We start from the raw sequence: 20,636 nt of genomic DNA on the forward strand, positions 1-20,636 counted from the left end.
CTGGCCAATCCCGAAACGAGACGTTTTCAGTTCTGAATCACTTTTTGGAGGACTTTGAGGTGTAAACGGAAGCACGATCCTGCTGAAAAGTCTGACTTGAAACGTCTAATAGTTCGCCAAAATGGTAATGGATCGATAGACCTGAATTCTGACTGCGTTTAAGAATATGGTAATAAGGTCTTTAAATCACATCCAAATCGCTCCCCATATACCATCGCTTTTATTTTTTACTTTTTAAACCGTACATCACCCAGGCTCTGTCGACATTCTTCGATTTCAGCCGTTGTCCCGGTTAAGGGGGCCCATATCATCACTGAAGTACCTTGCTGTGTACTGAATAAAGTTCATGGGTTATTTTTAGATCATCTCAATAATAAGAAGATCCGTCTGGACTGTTACAGTGGTATGCATTATATTAAATACTGAAACTAAAAATTCAAAACAAAAAACGTAAAGAATTTAACTCAAAAATAAAGGTTTCGAGTCCTTGCAAATTTTAATTTTAAATTTTTCATCTTCAACATATTTTCCTTTTCCTCCGATTTGTGTTTTCTTGCGTTTCAAGTCAGGATAAATTTCAACGTTATCCATATTTGTTTGCAACCATTAAATTTCATAAAAACCTATTAAATTTAGATTTGTCACTAGTGGTGCCAACTGCCATAGTAGTGACTATACTTAAAAATTTTAAACTTAGGACATTGTATTTTCTTAAACTATAAATTAACTGCACAAAGTGGCCAATAAAAAATCTTGGATTGGGACCCAAAAAATAATTTCTTCTCGAATTTCTGAAGAATTTGGAGAGAGAGGGGGTATCACAGAAAACATTTATTTTGCATGAATCAAACGTATAAAATTCTCTAAATGTAATCATTGATGTGTCAAACAGTTCTAGAGATATTTAAATTTTATAACATTGAATGAAACCAAAGGTACCATAAATGATAGAAAATGACTATACAGTATTCCTTTATTCGAAAATAGAACAAAAATCCCAGAATGTCATCGTGTAAGTGTATTACGGCTTCAGTACCGTAGAGTTGATGAGTAGTAGATAATGAAAAAAAATCATCTTCGTATAAGAGAAAAATCAAAATGATGAAAATATTAGCACTCTCTAAATACAATGTAAGTTTATATAAAATCCAACAAATTACACGCTAAGAGTAAATTCATGTTACTTACCAGCTTTTAAGGCACCGACGGTGATGATTCCATTGTAAGCTGCCATTAGCATCACGGTCATGATCATACTTGTGTTCATCATACTTCTCGGATTTATAATCGCTTATATATCAATACTCATCGTCACATTCATTACTTTTTCGCGCGCGCTGTACCGACGATTCGTTCCTATGGTATTTATAACTGAAGTTAATAACGTATAAAAAAAACCCCGTTTTGTATGACTGCCGAATGAGACAATTCTCTCGATGACATAGAATGGACCATGTACACTTGCCACGGTAAATACGGCCAGGCAGCGCCACACAGTGCAGAAAATACTAATCAGAAACTAATTCCAAAGAGAATTCAATCATAATAAGAAAAATTAGTCACCTATCACAAAAACTGAGCCTTTCTATTTAAATAACAACTCGATAGAAAGAAATCAAAAACTCATGTAAAATATCTCATAATGGCCCCTTGTAATCACGATATAAACACACATATCAACATGATTACATCTTACATTGTAGAAAAAGATTTACAAGTTTTCATCACATGAAAAAACATTAAAATAAGTAGATATTTTATTGGATCCAACGTGACAAGCATGACCAGGAAAAGTTATATTGTGGATGTTACATTTAATATCAACATGAAATATCATACCGATGACGTTGAGATAAACCGTCACTTCGAGTGCGTCTCCAACGCCATTATCGACAGTACACTGGTACAGACCCTCGTCCTCTTTGCTTAAAGTGCTTATGTGCAAAGTGCTGTTCGATGACACGATCGCATGGACTTCGTCGCTGAATTTCGGTCCTTTAGTACCTGTAACATCAATATTATTAATGATTCATTAATTAACAGTAATAACTGTTGCATTCTATGCTTATTATACTGTGTTGTTAACCAGGGCCGGATTAACCCATATGAAGGCCCTAAGCACTCAAATAATTTTGGTGCCCCCCCCCTCCCCTCGGGGCCTCATGATAATTAGATGTGTTTACAATTTTCGAAAGTAAGCAAGCATGCATTTTTGGTGGAGCAGGAGGGGATTCAGAAAAACCATTTTGCCCGAAGCCTGTGATGCTACTGCTCGATAGTCAAGCGGCCGGGTAGGCCTGGTGGCAATTTGATCTAGTAAACATTTTTGAGGGAGTGAATATAGCGAATTGGTAGGCAGGTATTTATAGCTAGATAGGGAAGGCCTCGGAAAAATTTGTTTTGCCCTGAAGAATTTGGTCCTGTTCAGACGCTCATTGCTTACTTTATAGAAATCGAGTGAGATCTCAATCTAAAAACTGATCATTAACGCAAGTTCTTGTTAGCAATTAACTTAGTTTCTCTGCTTTTGCATAACCCTCAAAGCCGCAACTTGAAACGAAAATTTACTCCGTTACTTGAGGGTCTGTATCAATTTCGGTGCCCCCTTTCCCCTTAATTTTTATCGAAAAAAAAAGAGTAAACAGCGTTTCTCCTGATCCAGAACTCGGAGCGCCAGACCCCAGGGCCGTCATTTCAACTCAATGTATGTATATATATATATATTTGTGTATATATATACCATTTTTAGTGTATTTCCAAAAGCCGGGGAGGCAACACCCCCTCCCCCGCCCCTCCCTAAATGCAGGGCCATCTTGAGAGTATCATGGGCTCCCGGGCCAAGTGATTTTTCGGAGGCCATACCTGGTAAATCCTAGAAAATTTCAACCGGATCTCTTTTTTGTGAGGCCCATCCTCTCTTGAGGCCCCCGGACAGTGCCCGGGTGGGCCCATGCATTAAGAAGGCACTGCCTAAATGACGGGATTGCGCCAGATCCCCCTTCCCCCGTGTTACCCTTTTTTTCTGGCCCGGGGGGCGACCTTTCGATAAATATCTTCAACTGTACAATCAAGTGCTCTTAAAATTTCAGATTCAAATTGAATTTTCTACCGGATGGTTGAAAAAAATTTAAATTAAATTTTATGGTGCCCCCCCCCCTTTTCTCCTGATGCCCTAAGCACGTGCTTATTTTGCTTAATGGCTATTCCGGATCCCTGTTGTTAACACATACAGTACATTCAATTTTTATTTTTTACTACCCCTGTTCGATTGTTTTTGCTGTATAGTTTATCAATGTGTGAAAAAACAGATATTACAGGGAGTGATTCATTACCAAAATTTCTTAAGTAGGGGAGACTGAAAAATAACGTTCCAATGTAATAAATTTTTTCAGTCAGTTTTTACCGTAAGATTTCACTAAATTAATATTTGGTATTTGTAAAATGTGCGAAACATCATATGAAATTCAAATTACTTTCATTTATTTCTGTAATCATGAAATATGGACTTTCGGAAAAAAGCAAAAATATTCTAAAGTGCAACATGGGTCATGCAGCTTGAAGCATTCATTCATTACTGTACTTTGAAACAAGGTAAAACTAAAAATGTTACTGGAAAAAAAGTACATAATGAGTATATTTAATATGAATTATACATATTGAAACAGGAAAATTTAAAAATAATGGCGTAGAGTGATTAAATAATTCCCCTTGCCACATTGAAACGGGAAACATACTTTCAAGTAGAAAAAGTATCCAGATAACATGGTCAGCTCAGATACGTCACTCATGTTGCAAGAAGTTATACAGTTATTAAAAAAAACAACTTTTTTTTATACAGACGCCCTGTGCTCAGAAACCCAACAAGAAAATTGCTGCCCCGTCTGTCCTGGGGCTAAAAAAATTCCCACGTTTCCAAGCGCTATATTCGCAGAGATATTCAAATTCCAAAAAACCATAAAATTGGGTTTGTTTCCTCCGTTTTTTTAAATTTAAATATCTCTGCAAATATTGCACTTGGAAACTTTTTCTAGTTGACCACAGGAGAAACAGGGCAATAATTTTCTTATCGAGTTTTTGAGCACAGGGCGTCCGTATAAAAAATTGAGTTTTTATTTCAATAACTATATAACTCCTTGCAACATGAGTGAGGTATCTGAGTTCTACATGTTATCTGGACAATTTTTCTAATTGAAAGGATCAACGGTTCGCCACTAAAATGTGGCAAGGGGAATTATGCTTTCTCCCTGTATACACACACAAAATTTACAAAAATGGAGATATAAATTTAAATGCATAATTATTCTACATTATATTTGTAGAAAAGAAAAATGGAACGTTTCTACATCTTTAGTTCTGTCAGTTCTTTTGATACTAGGTGATTGCAGTAAAGATACGACATCCGCTATGTCGACATTTGCTATTAACTGGGTAATAAAATATTTTCTCACCTCTCGCCTCCTAAGGCAATTAACCCTTTCGCTTACGAGGAGTTGGCAAGAAATTCGGATGATCTCTATTTGATGAATCAGCGATAAATATGGTAACCTTGTCCTAACCTAACCCCACGTTTGAAGAAATGAAAGAAGTTGAAATAAAAAAAGAGAAAAGGAAGAAAAAAACAAATGAAAGGAAAACAGTATAAGGGGTCATTCAAGTATTACGTCAGCATCGGGGGGGGGGGGGGGAGGGGGTTTCGGATTTGCGGACTTTTGATGACAACGGGGGAGGGGGGGTTTGAAGGTTGCTTATGTCATCAACCACCCCTTTTTGAAGATATGAAATATTCTAAGCTGCTGACGAAATTTTGCTGACAAGGGGGGGGGGGTCAAAAATGGCTAAAAATCTGCTTACGCAATACTTGAATGGCCCCTAACGAATAAGGACAGATAAGATAGAGTAGGTTCACGAAGTAGATTTATCTTTTCACCCTCAACCAACCGGTTCTCTTTTGCTCTTGTGTGCATATAATAGAAGGATACATCATATATAGGGAGGGGGGGGGGAATCACTACTAATTGTATAAAAATAAAAGGAAAGTAAGAAGAACTTCTCGTAGGGTTACAACAAAGTTTCGCTATCATGAGGAGAGAGAAAAGAAAGCAGAGCTAGTTTGATTTTATTCCATAGGCGTTTGGACGCAATATTACGTCTTTGATCGTAAAGTGGTTAATTTCAAATTCATTTGGTAAAAGTCTTTGTTTGACGCAGCCCACATCGTGAACTTTTTTTTTGCATTAGATTTGGCCAGCAGGTAATCGAATGTGGAGGAAAGAGAAGAAATGGGGGGGGGGGTCCCACAGAAGTTATCATAAGGAAGGTGGATAGAACATAAATTTGAATTATAAAATATATCAAAAAAGAAAAAAAAATGGCAAATGAAGAAAAATTAAAAGTATGTATTACAAAGTAAACTCGGAAAATTTCAAATTTTATACTTTTCCAAAGTGCACGATCTCTTTTCTTTCAAGGTACATGTACACGATGTTCTAACAGTCGTCAAAAATTTTAATAGTATTCACAGTGCTTTTTATGATTGAGCACTTGGTATGACTCGACTTCATTTATTATAATTACCAAATATAGTCCATTAAATTTCCAATGTTTAGAACACAGTCTAAACAAGAGAGAGAGTACTAAAACCTACTTTCTGTACTTAATACTGTGCCTACTTTCATGATCTCTGGTTAGATCATAGACGAAGAGCTAGAACAAAATTCAGTAGTAAAACTTGTATAAAACTTGTATTGTATAAAACTTCAAGTGTGTCAAGGTTTACTATGCTCCGTACAACAGTTTTCCCAACATTATCCTCAAAAACGATAGATTCAGAAATCTAATTATTAGTCCCAAAGAAAAATACATTATGAAATTTCATCACTTGAAAAATAATTTTTCAAAATGAAATCATTGAATATATCAATTAATTTGTCGAAGACCAGACCAGGTAATGCTAAAATATTAAAAATAGCCAAACAACAAAATTAGAGTGTCAGCATAGTAATGTGCTGCACATTACGACATGATTCGAGAATGCATTCAGATGCTTCTTGGCAATTGATTATTATTCCAAAGGTATGGAGTTTTTAAACTTGTGGGAAATTTTTAGACCATTTTTTCACTCATGGAAAAAATTTTAGATCGCTAGAGCAATGTTCAAGGAGGATAATGTAATGATATTTATAGGGTTACAACGTCGTTAAATAACCCCGAAACAAAAAGAATTACGATAAAAATCCAGGTAGTATGAAAAGTCCTCATAATGCAAGTAATTATTATCTTACGAAAGCGTAGTGGATAATATTTCCGATAATATATATAATATAATTAATAGATATAATTTCCGCTGAAAGACAGTGTCCACCAGTTTCGTGGATTCTAATCTAGCCGATACAACAATTTTTAAGGTTTTATTTAAGACCGGAACACTATAAAATTTATTTTTTATAAAACTCGAAAATTTCAACCGATAATCTTATCGATTGCATTCAAGCAAATACAGCCGATGAGCTTATTGGTTTAATTTGTCAAGTTTTATGGAATAATTTTTATAAAAATTATATCGTGTAAATACCGGCATAAGACGCAAAGAGAACCTTATTTTCTCTAAACATATTAGAATAAATTCCGCTTCTTATTTTGGAAAGTAGGGTAAATTCTGCCCCGTGCTTCAGAAACATCAGATTTTACTACTTATTTTCTGGAAATGATAGAAAATCACCGACTGAGGTTGCGTGTCTAATAGGAAAAGCTCTAGAAATCTAATAACCACCGTTTGTATGCGAGAAGTTCCCTAAAAGATCTCACCTTAATACAAGTACTTAGCATGCACATTTAGGTGTTTTTAAGGCCGGGATTACACTATAAAAGTTTGATAAAATTACATTTATAAAACTTGAAAAATTCAACCAATAAGGCTATCGGTTGCATTTTCTCTAATGTAACCGATAACTTTATTGGTTAAATTATTCAAGTTTTATAAATGAACTTTTATGAAACTTTTATAGTGTAATGACGGCCTGAGAACCACAAGCAGTTAAAATTCCCAACGATGTGGCTGTTAATAGTTAGAGCCCGGATTATATGCTAAAGTATATATGCATTTGCAAATTTTGGCCTTTTTTAGCATTAACGCATATAAATTCATAAAATCGAAGAATTTTCAGAATAAATACGCATTTTTGAAAGTTTATTTAAGTGTTATCTCACACACACTTTTCTTTTTATAATAACTCAAATAAATATTGCTAATACAGTAAACCTCTTTTTGCGATCACCGGTGGGACAAATATATTCGTTCGTAAAATAGGGGTGACCGTTGATTAGGGATTTGAAATGCATACTTCTATTATGCAAGGGGAAATTATTATTTAGCCGTAAAAGAAGGGTGACTTCATCTGAGGGGGTGTCCGTTAAGAGGGGGGGGGGGTGGTTTCACTGTATTTTTATAACATCGGTTTTTCAGCCGCATGGAATTTAGTGAATTAATAGAGATCTTTCATTTTCCAAATATCAAGCGTTCTATTATTAAGGATATTTATAGATACATGTCAAAAGCGTTCAATTTTTTAAAAATAGTGTCGAAATTATTTTGTTACTGGTATTTCGTTACTGAGCACGGCTACAACAAACTAGGAATTAAAAATGCCTAAATAAAAAATATGTAGAAGTTTTTTGCATATGTGGGGATATTTTTTGTAAATGAATATGTACTAAGGTAATAGAAATATTTTCATTTTAAAAGCATATCTGCTTTTTTGTATGGTGATTTTTTAAATACATATTTTCACATTTTTGATAATTTTTAACTTTGCATATAAGTTGAATTAAGTGCATATTTTAGAGCATATTTCGCCACTTTTTTAAGTGAATATTATCCGGGCTCTATTAATTATAATGCCCATAAAAATATGTAATGCCTAAAAATACATCAGCCTAACATAAAAATAAATTTGTCTATAAAACTAACAACTAATCAGAAATAATGAACTGAAACTGCCAGAAATAATATAGTACAACAATCCATAAAAATTATGGTTGTCTTCATTACGTTATATAAGCTTGAATGAGAGGATAGAAGTAACATTTTTAGCTATAGAGTTATATATAATAGCTGTTTTTCTTTGGAGACATTGCATATATGAGGTGGAATCAACGGGACATTGTCTAATTTATAAATCTTTTGAAGGGCACTGTGCCCATCCGATATCAAATACCAATAGCTTAGTCCAAAGCAAGAAAAACATGGGGTTAAAAAACACACGTGTAGAAAGTGTTCTATAACTTTCCTCAACATTCTCCTATTGTTTTAACGTATAATTTCTATGTCTATATTCAATATATCAACTAACATCAGTAGAAAGAAATTTGATTGAAATATGTACCCGATTTTTTCCATTGGATTTTTGGCTGCGGTCGACCATTAGCAGCACACGTCATGTTGACGTCCTCGCCAATCCTCGCGTCCACGTCCGATGGTTTCCTTAACCATTGCGGTGGCACTGCAATATATATAAATTTCGTATGTTTTCATATTAATACTATTATTTCTATCGAAAATCATTCCCGAGTGCAAAATATAATAATTCCAGTTCCGAAACTTGCCGAGGACGGACAGTGGTGCGGTGAAGCTGTCACTGGCCGAAGACAAAGACGACGACACGACACAAGTGTAGTTGCCGTTGTCTTCGTCTCGAACGGGTTCGATCATAATCATCGAAGAGTCGGGATACGATCTGATGTTGATTCTGGCCGAATTCTCGATCCTCTGACCGTTTTTTAGCCATTTGAACTCCAAGTTTTTACCCGAAGTCGCCGTACAAAGCGCGCTGGCTCTCGTTCCAAGAGTTAGCGACGGCGGAAAATTGAAAGGTTGAATCTTCCAATCGACTGCGAAAAATAAAATTAATTATCATAAATCAAACTTTCCAAAAAAATTATTTGTATGCTCTGTCAAAATAAACAAAGAAACTCTACGTTAATATTTTTTTATCAAAACAATTTTTTTCCCAAAAAGAGTGGGAAACGCACACACAGCGTCGTCGATTTAATTTTTATATAAATTTTTGCTAAAATTTGAATTCATAAATTTAGTTCCATTCATTGTTTCAATACGTATACATCATGCTTGAAATATGCAATTATAGTTAGCGAACCATTTGTCTGTCATGAAGCCTAATATGCATCAAATAGATTACTCATTAAATGTTCATTTTCATGCCGTATTGTCATTCAAATATCTAATTCAATGATATTTCTTACGTTATATCCAGAAAATAATTAACGAGGAAACTACTTATTTATCAATACATATCAAATTGATTTTCTGTCTATGAGTGTGTGTGCATATTCTCCATACAAATACACAAATTTAGACTAATATTATTCATGTGTATAGATTATTTACATAAATATCAAGAACTTGTGTCATTTCATTACAACATGATTATTTTGATGATAATTATTGATTAGTGTTGTCTGCATGGTTCTGTTATTTTTTTCTTTTTCGGATATGTCTCTATCGTGGTGACCAAAAGCTTTCATTACTATTCATGTTAAATAACATTTACAAATAGCCTACAGTATGAACACAATATCATGAATGTAATTTTAGCATTGCATGTATCGATTTGCTGTAAAAACCGTGGTAAATAATAAAAACTCACCTTGACCAGTGAATCCCTCCAAAAATCTTCCACGGGTGATGATGATCACTGCCATCAATAGAATTTTTTCCTGGATGCTGAGCATGATTTACATTCATGCGAAAATAGTAAAATACTCTCCAATGACAGAAAATAGTTAATGGCTATTCAAAATACATGATGGCAGATAGTCGCTGCTATCTCCTGTTATAGGTTATTAGATATATAAGAAACATGTACACACACACACAAAGCACACAATAATAAACAGCACATTAGTGGAGTGACAGCGCCACGTAGTGGTAAATATCAGAGTTATTAACTTGACAAGGTTTTTCCCTAGAATTCGAGGGTAAAAGATATAGAGTATATATAATCGAAAATTGCATGAAGTTTTTTTAAAAAAAATCTTAGTTTTCCAGGAGATGCAAAAAATAGATTTCCCCCTCACCGATAACTCTGATGCTAACTGATTTACGCAATGTTTCACCGACGCCATTCGACACCTCGCACTGATACATTCCTTCAGCATTCTTCGATATATGTTCGATGACCAGCGTCCCGTTCTTCACCGCAGGTTTATGGGCATCGCCATTTCCGATGTCCGAAGGATACGCAATAGTTTTCAACGTACCATCATGATCTGTAGACAATATATAAAATCACTATTTAACAATTTTAAAAAAATGTACATGTGCATAGAAAATTCAAAAGACCAAGAAACCACACACCATTTCTTTTATACCATGTTATAACTGGATCGGGCTTCCCGTAAGCATAACATGGCAGCGACACCGTCTCGGAAGACATCACCTCTTTATCAGTTGGGAAAGTTGTCCAAGATGGTGGGACTAAAACGATCAGTGTGGCCGTGAAAGCGTCCGAATGGGAATCAGAGCTAGCGACACAAGTGTAATTGCCACTGTCCGACTCAGAAGCGGGTTCGATCATGATCGTCGAGACGTCATTAGCGGTATTGACTCTCACGTGGTTCAAGTCGGACACTGGCTTGTTATCCTTCGTCCAGTGAAATTTGACATCTTTGCCACCGCTGGTGGTGCATGACGTAGACACTCTTTCACCTGTGACGATATTCGACGAGAAGTAGAATTGTTGGACCTTCCACTGGGCTGAGGAAGAAAAGAAATCGATTGATCACGTTGCGAAAACAACTGATTTCAATAAGGATAATTTGCGGACCACCGTATATAATAAATTATTATGGAACTAATTTGTGGACCAGCAAAAAATAAGTAAATAAGAGAAATAATTTTAAGACCGACAAAAAAGTAATAAATGTAAGGAATAATTTGCGAATCAACAGAATATAAATGAGAGAAACACAATTTGCGAGCCGGCAAAAAATAAATAAATGCAATAAATAGTTTGAGGACCGGCAAAAAAACAAGTACAATTCGCACACCTGCTAGCGGCTAAAATCCTATATAGAGACGTATGATGTTATATAAAATGTATGAACCATATGAAGAGCAATGTATGTTTATGAACCAAAAGGACCCTGGCATAAACCAGTTAAACTGCTCATCAAAGCGTAGGTAGCCACACTAAAAAATATCTAAAAATTACATTTTGCTTTGAATCTAATTAAGGGGTCTCATACCCTTTTAACATGGTGAAAAACTATGCTCTAATAGAAATATCATTGAAAATACTACTTGTGTGTGTGACTATTACGAAGCACGGGTGACTTGATACAAAGTGAAGATACTTGGAAAGAAATGCCACATTTGTGGGGGAATCGAACCACCAACCTCTCACTTTACGGGCACGTGTTGTACCAAAAATCTACAAAAGACAGACATTCTTTTTTTCTTCCTAAAAACACTGTTCCTTTGAGCTGAACGCGACTGTGCAACGGGCAGTCTTTTAACTCATCAACAGCTCGTAACGAAATTAGCTTCCAGATGGCGACATAGAACGATGAATCTGTACGGTATGGATGTGAATGAGTATTCAGTCAACTGTACTTCGTAGGAGAGGTTCATCGTTTCGTCATTGATTTATTTCAAATTTTTTTCACTTAATTTTGATTGTATATGCTATCTTATGGCAGTATGAAGTTTTCCTACATAACTCTAATATTTAATAAGTTGCCATATTTCACCTGAATTGAAGTGCTTATTCAGAAACACCATAACCGACAAAAAAATTCGAAATTTAGTTAATACTGATTTCTTGTAGTTGATTGATAGATGCTTCGTTTGGTGCAGAAACGCACTGAAGAAACATTTTTATACCCCCTCCCACCCCATTTTCCTTTTCTGAAATATTCTTTTAGTGCAGAAACCCCATAAGCGCGACATCACTCATGGGATTTCTGCGCTAAGAACTTGTAATAGGTAGGAGCACCAACGTCGCTTCTGAGGGTTCTCGTGAGTATTTTCCGTTATTTGTTTTCTAAGTTTGAAAAAAGCGTCTAGTGAATCCCAATCAGACGTGGAAACTCTGAAGAAAAGCTGTCGTTAATGCAGGCACTTACAAACGCAATATAGTATACAAATCACGAGCTTAAGCCGGGTTTTCCTAGAAGTAGAACTTCTGCGCCGTGTGCAGCGTGAAATCGCTGATTTGTTAAAAACTTGAAATTCAGGTTTTTTTTTTTTGACCAATCAGAATTTTCACGCTGCACGCGCTGTAGAAACCTGCTTCTAGGAGAAAACCAGGCTGTAGGGCAACGAATGTGCCACTTACAAAGGTAAGACAATCACTCAGGAAAACTTTTCCTGACAAAATAAATTGCAAATGTTCCGCCAAGTATTCCAAACTCGACACCTAAGAAGTTCTGAGTACCTTGGTCAAAGTGAAAGACCAGACGTTCATTAATATGGCTCGACCACATCAACATTTATTTGGAGAAAGAACCGCCAACTCCGGAAGCCTACCCGGCTGGAAAAATCCCAATCAACAAGAAAAAAATCAAAAATCTACAAAAGCTTGCTGAATATACCACAGGACTACGCTGAGTTTTACCACATGATTTTGAGTTGGCCGACAACTGAAGTTAAAATAAGAGAACATAGGGAATATGATATTGCATATATGTTTATGTTATTTCTACGAAAATCTGTGTAGTTCACCAAAATAAAATTCAATGTTATTAAAAATTTATTTTCACCCCTAACTGAATTCATTAATATAATAAAAATGGTAAAAAAAAGTGGCGCAAATTTATTTTATCGCAGAAACCCCATAATTGCAGAAGATAGAGGCTTTTTTTACCCCTATTCCCTGAACTTTAATAAATATATCACGTTTTCATTTTATGTATAGAGTATATTGCATATTCCGTAAAAGCAAAGGGAAACAAAACTGCCCAGCACTGTGGACGGAGGATTTGTTTCTTCGTTTCTCGTCACAGTCGAGGCGCTGTATATATATTTTTATATACATTGTGTATACCAGTGGTTCTCAACCTGGGGCCATATGGCCCCCTTGCGGTCCTGGGATGTTCCAAGGGGGCCACGGGAGAAAATCAGAAGCAAAGCTTTAAAAATGAAACATGGTTGAAAAATATTACTACTTTCAGAATCCGTCAGATCCGTCCCAGGGGCATCTTAACCCTTGGGTCTGTGTGGGTATGACCCGGGTCTTCATGCCTATAATGGAGGGAGGGGATATGGGATCTGGTGCTATGATTTTCATATGTAAGCTGTTATTTACAGCTAAGTATGGAGGGCCGCCAGAACAACGGTTGATGTGTTGGGAGGGTCGAGTTATCGTGCAGGTTCGTTGGATTGTCCCGTATTTTACACACAGACCATTTTTTTACCATATAATTTGACTCCTGGAACTCCCTCTTTGATGAGGGTAGAGGGGGGCCCTGGATAGGACAGGGGGGCTACGAGAAAAAAATGTGATCCATGGGGGGGCCATGAGCTGAAAAAGGTTAAGAAACACTGGTGTATACCATTCTCAAATCTCTCCCGCTTCAACATACCAGCTTCTTCTTTCTTGCCCCCAAGTCTTTTCCCCACTTCTTTCGAAAAGTCAGGCTGTGGTCTCCGGCCCTTATGTGCCACTGTAAGTCCAGACATGGACCACGCTCTGTCCCAAGAGGGATATAAGCCCTTACGTGCCACTGGTCACACGTGCAATTTTTCCTCCCTAGTCATTTGGTCCAGCTGTCCATTTAAGTCAAATATCTTGTACGTTGCACCGAGTTGATGGCTGTCTTCATGGGGAGAACGACGCGAGTAATTCGAAACTTGGAACCACCACTATAAATCTTTGCCAACTTTTCCGATACAACTCTGCCTCTTTTGAGGTAACGGAAGTAAGGTGTTTTGCATCAGTCCGGGGTTGTGAGCGGTTCTATCTATCTATAGAGTCATCCTTCGCATTCACGAATTTTTTCGTAAAAAAGTACCTGCTTTTAGTCAAGTTAGAATGTTTTCCCCGATTATCTCAAAATTGGAAATTCTGCACTTATGGGGTTTCTGAGAGAAATAAACGCTTCAATTAAGTAATTCTCTGCAATCATCGTCTTTGTGAGAAAATATTTACATATCTACTAATACTGCGTTTATTTGACTTTTTTTTTGCCCATGGTCTTCCTTTTGGACCGTATTTATTTATTCCATTTTATTTATTATTATTTTGAAGCCCTCTCTTATTCAGGTTCCGCCCTCCCCCCCCCCCCTTTCCTATCCAAGAGCAAGACAATGCTTGGCGAATTGATTTTTTCAGTAAATTTCATAACGAACAGAAGTTTCGTAAACTATTCATAAAGTTTTCCATAAAATCTATCTCTGAACAAGAGTTAGAGGTTAGAGTTAGTGAACTCCCCTCTCTTTAGGGGGGGTTCGACGCTGAGACATTTCAACATCATGAGCTCCTGAGCAAAGCAATATTCTGGAACCTTGTACACGCATAGCTGGGACTAACAACTTACATACGTATGCATACTTTCTCTAGACAATCATAGTACCAGATTTCATCATGTAGGACATGGGCATTATGTCGCTGGACTATGCTTGGGTTAAGATGGTCCGAAGGCCTTTAAGATTTTTTAGCTGGTCTTGACAGAGGCGGATTTATGGTTTTGCAGCCTGTGGGTTACAAATTTCGCTGCCCTTCTCCCGTTTTAGTCCAATTGTTTTGACCACTCGCTCTTCGAATTTCCAGCTTGGGCTATAGTCCGATTGGCCGCGATCCCGTAAAATACGCCTATGTCCCTAAGTCACTCTTTCCACAACTCGCATACTTGCAGACTTTCTTGATGTCACACTTTTGATCATTCACTGACCTGGTTCCTTCCTCTTTACGTCACTCTTTTAATCAGTCCTATTCTCTCAAGGTCACGCTTTTGGTAAATCACAGTCCTGGTCCCTCGCTTTTTAAGTCACTCGTTTGGTTACTCACACGCTTGCGCATCTTCTAGGTCACTCCTTTGATCGCTCACTTACCCTCATTCTCTGGATCACTCTTTTGGTCATTCAAATGCTAGCACAGGCTTGAGGTCACTCGTTTAATAGCTCGCAGATCTGGTTTCTTATTCTCTAAGTCCCTCTTATCCTAACTCACTGACCTAGTCTCTTGCTTCTAGGTCACTCTTTTGCTCACTCATATGCGTATAAACTATGTAGGTAACTCGCTTGATCACTCACTGGTCCGGACGGAAGCGATTTATCGTATTGCTACCCCATCTCAGAGATTTTGCTCATTTTTTTTACCTCTCATTTCTCAAATTTGTCGCTCTGGCGGGATAAGCCCCTTCCCCAGCCTCGGTAAATACGCTACTCGGCCTTCGTTTTTAGGACTCATTTTTATTCTGAAAGTAGTCACGTGTTTTACAACCATATACCTCACGTAAACGCTTCATTTCTTAACACCTGGATTTTTTCCGCGAATTTCTGTAGCTCCTAATTAACTTCATAGCTTCCCTTACGACGAATTTTTACCCGTGGCCCTCTTAGAATATATCTGAACCAACAGGGGCCAAGTGGTCCCAGGTACTGAAAGATTAAAAAGTTCTGTTATTTTCATTTACTTTTTTATCTATCAAGGTCCTTTTATAAACCGGTGGGAGATTTAACACGGGTTGGTGCGGTCTTGAACAATATAAGCGTTGCACCATGGCCTCGAAATGGAGTAGGCTCTAATCCGGAGGCCCATGATAAATCATGACCCCATGAAACGATGCTTGGTTGTAGTAGTAACTAACAAGATTAGGTTGAAATGACTGGTGCTTTGAAACATAAGAACCACTTCCCTGATGTGGGCGTGTTAACTCGTCCTAAATTAGTTGGAAAGAATATGCATAGTATTTTGAATTTCCCTTTGTTGGTTATCGTGAAATCAGGTTAAAAAATGAAATCAGTTTGTCACCGAAACTCTATATTTCAGATTTGTTGTCAAAAAGTCATCAATATAGGGTATCAAAATTGCTTCCGATAATAATAAAGTTTACTGTCAATCCGAAATAAGAATAATAAGTTATTTATACAATTTTTATTTATATATATCACATTATATTATTTATATTATATATTTATACTTTTTTTCATCAATATGCAGATTTTTCGTATAGTTGATTTCACTTTTCTGAAGCAAAAATGGGTGGTGATGGTGTTACTGTATGTCTACCGTGAATAACAAAAATTGTTTTCTTATACCTACCGCTATAATTATCAACCTATTTCACATTAGTATCTGCACATACAAAACCAGTGTCACGGAGCCAGTTGAGATACTTGACTTGTGTAACCAAGAACAGTAAAACCCCGCTTTTAAGGCACAATAATAATTTCCCTTGTATAATAAAAGGTATACATTTTAATCCCGCGATTAATGGCCATTCCTCTTTTATGGACGGGTTTTATTGACACGTCGGTGTCCGCATTTTACTGTAATTTAAGAATTTGTAAATCACGAGCTTTGTAATATGCACTTAGGAAAGACTGACTTTTAATGCACCAATGACTATCATAACCATATTGAAACATTAAATTGAACTGAACACATGCGATTTAATCTTCAGTCTATTTAGGCCCATGTAGTTTGTAATTCACTCTGAATATGAAAAACTGTTCACTCTAGAATAAAATAGCTCATTTCTTCTGAAGGTATTGTAATTGGAAAACTATTAAATTTAATTCTACTGTTTGGAAAAAACTTCTTGGTTTGTAAAACGAGTCGGAATCGGAAGATTCATGAGTCACATTATCTAAAATGCAATATATAACTCTTATTTCGTTTAAATTCATACCATAAAGGATTTGAAAAACATTGTGAACACATTATTCTAACTCATCTGACTTGATGTTTCGTAAAATTTTTCTACCTCATCACCCCTCCCCCCGTAATCAAGCCCATAAAAGCCCATATTATACTCGGGGGTTCTATTGATTAATTCTTACGTCCCCAACAAACAATATATACCCATGTCAGGAAACCCTGAATCTAAATCATATTGACGTATTCTTGATTTTGAGATAGAGACACACGATACCTAAACAATTTATAAAGAACTTGATGCAAAGTTCAAATAGAGTCGTTCTTAATAATCAAAAAATCTTCATAATCAAGTATTTCCAGAACTAATGACCATAAAATTCATGTACTTCCTCTTTATTGGCCATAAATAACGAAATTTACTATTTATCATCTCGTACCTGATCGTGATAGGTAATAATTATTTGGTATGTATATAATCAAAATCCATTCGAAGTATAAAATATATCACATCACCGTGGAAAATGTGGAAACCAATAAGCTGTCATGAATAGCATTTGTTCACAAGAAATTAATCTAAATCATATTGATTTGCAAGTTAAAATAAACTCACCTTTAATTTCTGGCAGCAGGATGACCAAGAGAATCGCCAATACCACCATATTTTCCAAATAACCAACACGAAGCCGGACTTGATGGTTATAATTCGACTTAGACATCCAAAACAGACCGTGTGTGCGTGCATACTGAAGATAATAAATATCCTCGACCCTCTAGAATTTTTGCGAGACATTCGTGATTATCACATGGACCCGTAGTGCCCTCTATTGGTGATGGGATGTACTAATCGCTTGGTAATAATCGCAAAATAAAACGTACTAGCGTTCATTTTAAATAAATCACAGGACATTTGTTAGAAAAATAATTAACAATGCATGAATAGATTGCTTTCGTGTAACTCACCAATCACCTTGATACCAATGGTCTGAGTCAGGTTATTGCCGACTCCGTTTGACAGCTGACATTCGTAGAGACCTTCGTGTTGTTTCTGAACGGCATTTATGAACAGAGTGCCATTCGGTTGAAACACGATGTCCTCGTAGTCAGTGCCGACGCTGCCCTGAATGGCTGCACCGACTTTTATCCATTTGTTCGATGGTACAGGTTTACCTTGACCAGAGCAATCGACGCTGACCCTTTCGCCACCGACCACTTCTATGTCTCTGGGCTTGCTCTTCCACGAAGGTGGCACTGAAAAAATGAGCATGAGTGGTGATTATGAGGAAAGTGATTAAGACGAATGACTATAATAATGACCATACTAATGTATGGGTCCATCTTTACCGGATACGGAGAGCTGCGCCGTGAAGCTGTCGGTTATTCCAGAGGACGAAGAAGCGACGCAAGTGTAATTCGCGTTGTCGTCTTCTCTGACGGGTTCGATCCAGATCATGGAATAATCCGGATGATTCTTGACGCTCACTCTTGCTGAAGTTTCCATTTTCTTGCCGTTTTTCAACCATTCGAAATGAAGATTTTTTCCAGTCGTCGTCAAACAAATCGTTGATGCCTTCGTGCCTGGAGTTGATCCTGGTGAAAACATGAACGATTGGATTTTCCATTCATCTGAAAAATTCAGTTCAACAGACAGTTATAGTCACAAAGGCCATTAGACCTAATGTGTGTATGAGAAAAAATCCTTCTTAAACATAGGCAAAATTTCTACCTGAACTATATACCGAATACAGCATATACAAGACAACAGTAAAATCACATGAAATTTGAATGATCTGATTTGAAAATATCGCGATATGTCCTTAACGATATAACTTAATATTTTGCATTGAATGAGTAAAAAAAAAGTGTTCATAGGATTTCATTTAGTCTTGAATCACATTAAAATGGCATTCAGATTATTCCCATGACATGACTAAACACGTACGCTTCTGATACTACTATGCTATACTGATTTTCATTCGTTCTGAACTGAGTAGTTAAAATGATTTACAGTACTTGCAACGTTATTAAGCATGTACTGTACATACTATAGAATCCCCCGTAGTAGTGTCGTGATCACCATTTTCTCCTTCAGAATATTTTAACTTTTCGACAGATTTTCTTCACATTCTAATTAAGGAGAAAGACTTTTTTTGCCTTCACTCTTTCGCAATCATGTTTTGCTTGCCACTTTTTCATGTACATGATTATAACTGGTGCGCCACGGCATAGTTTCTATTGAGAATGGCACCCAGACATTTAAACATAAATAAATATATCATTCCATTCTCACGCTTTAATTAACCAATCAAATTAGACCTTTTTTTGTAACGTAGAAGTCTTTCTTGGTCACTTTCACTTTTGCTGCCGTTTTGCGTGTACGTTCACGTTTTAAGTAGTTCACTGAGGTGCTCATAACTGTTTAGCAGGGGGGGTTCCTTTAAAATGTTTGAAATATAGTATTTAATGCCTGTTGGCCATTCCTTGGCCGCAAGAGATTCAGAGGAGAAGAGCAGTACCTTGCCACGTCCCTTTTATTTTGTGTGTGTGTGCTCGGAGCCATAATCAAAAGAGTAACTGTTTTGGTCACATTGACAAAAGTATATTTCTGGGGAAGAAAATTTATTTGCCCACATTGGAAAAAATGCTCTGGGAACATTTAAAAGAAATATTTTGGGCCACATTGAAAATAGAAAAAGTGGAGTGCGGGCCGCAATGAAAAAAATTGTTTCGTTAAGACATCAAAAAAAAAATTTCGGACCATATTCTGAGAAGAAAAATTTGGTCTGGGCAACAATGAAAAATATTGTTTTGGGTTACATCCAAAAAATACAAGAACGCTTTGCACAAAATTGATAAAACGATTTAAAAATTTAAACAAAATATGTAGATGAACCGGATTTTGTTCCGAGAATTGAAGAAAATAAACTGGTTTCGGGCGAAATCGGAAAAAAAAATTAAACTATTTCGGGCAAATTGAAAATGATAAACCCGTTTTGGGCCGAATCGAAAATAGTTTAATACTAATTCAATTATTTCTTTAATTTTCAAAAAAAATATTTCTTTCATTAATTTAATTTATTTGTTTCATTGATTTTAATCGAAGTCAAAATTTGTACTACTACTAAAAAACAAACAAATCAAGAGCATGATGCTTATTGTGTGCAGGAATTTTTTCTACTCTCTAGAACGGACCAATTGGATCCCCAAGAGCTGCATTGCGTATGTATTGCTTTGTTGTGTTGTCTTTCATGTGTATATGTATTTTTATTTCTGTTTTGTATTGTATGGTATAGTGTCTATGTTGTGTTGTTAAATAAAAAAGTAAAAATTATATTTTTTTTCATTGATTTTAATTATATCTTTTAATAATTTTGGTCTTTTATGAAATACAAATTTTCATTAGCTCTCAAGTTAAATTATTTCTCTCGTTAGTTCTGAAATTATTTCTTAAATTATTTTTGGAATTATTTCTTTCATTGGGGTTCCGCATTCTCATCAGTTCTAGAATTCTTTCATTTTTCAGAATAGTTTCAAGTTTCCGTGAATTCGGAATTTTCATTAATTTGCTCATATTTCCGTATAGATAGCATCGCTGTATATTCTGTGATAATGTATGCTCTTTCTGGATGCCGATTTCTCACCCCAGTATATAAGTCGGGCTTGAGGTGCCTCCAAAAATGCTTAGGCCCCTAGGCACAACTATCGTTAATACGCACCATTAAGTGGAGCGAACTACTTGAAATATAATTTAACTTCCCATATGTGTATTTTGTTGTTAAAGGGCAGCCATCTTGTCACTTT

General features: G+C 36.2%; 1 protein-coding gene across 14 annotated transcripts in view; it reads right to left on the reverse strand.

The window, feature by feature from the left end:
• Positions 1-20,636, reverse strand: part of LOC149065206 (cell adhesion molecule Dscam1-like) — a 147,018-nt gene that overhangs the window by 69,505 nt on the left and 56,877 nt on the right. Inside the window, exons 1-4 of one of the 14 annotated variants that reach the window (XM_089254521.1) lie at positions 9,663-9,861; positions 8,602-8,886; positions 8,382-8,498; positions 1,840-2,004 (exon numbers count right to left, since the gene is read on the reverse strand). The exons of 10 other annotated variants lie outside the window; for them this stretch is intronic. In XM_089254521.1, coding sequence (XP_089110647.1) covers positions 1,840-2,004; positions 8,382-8,498; positions 8,602-8,886; positions 9,663-9,747 — 652 coding nt within the window. In that variant the 5' untranslated portion in view covers positions 9,748-9,861. Of the gene's footprint in view, positions 1-1,188; positions 1,401-1,839; positions 2,005-8,381; positions 8,499-8,601; positions 8,887-9,662; positions 9,862-10,092; positions 10,285-10,372; positions 10,772-17,448; positions 17,579-17,798; positions 18,087-18,179; positions 18,462-20,636 lie in introns of those variants that run through there. 3 more of the 14 variants (XM_089254511.1, XM_089254519.1, XM_089254520.1) reach the window with 3 other exon arrangements.

The sequence above is a fragment of the Pholcus phalangioides genome, unplaced genomic scaffold (genome assembly GCF_987345545.1).
Source record: "Pholcus phalangioides strain wild (caught in Gottingen) unplaced genomic scaffold, Ppha-v1.0 ptg000041l_1, whole genome shotgun sequence".
In the NCBI taxonomy this organism is placed as follows: domain Eukaryota; kingdom Metazoa; phylum Arthropoda; class Arachnida; order Araneae; family Pholcidae; genus Pholcus; species Pholcus phalangioides.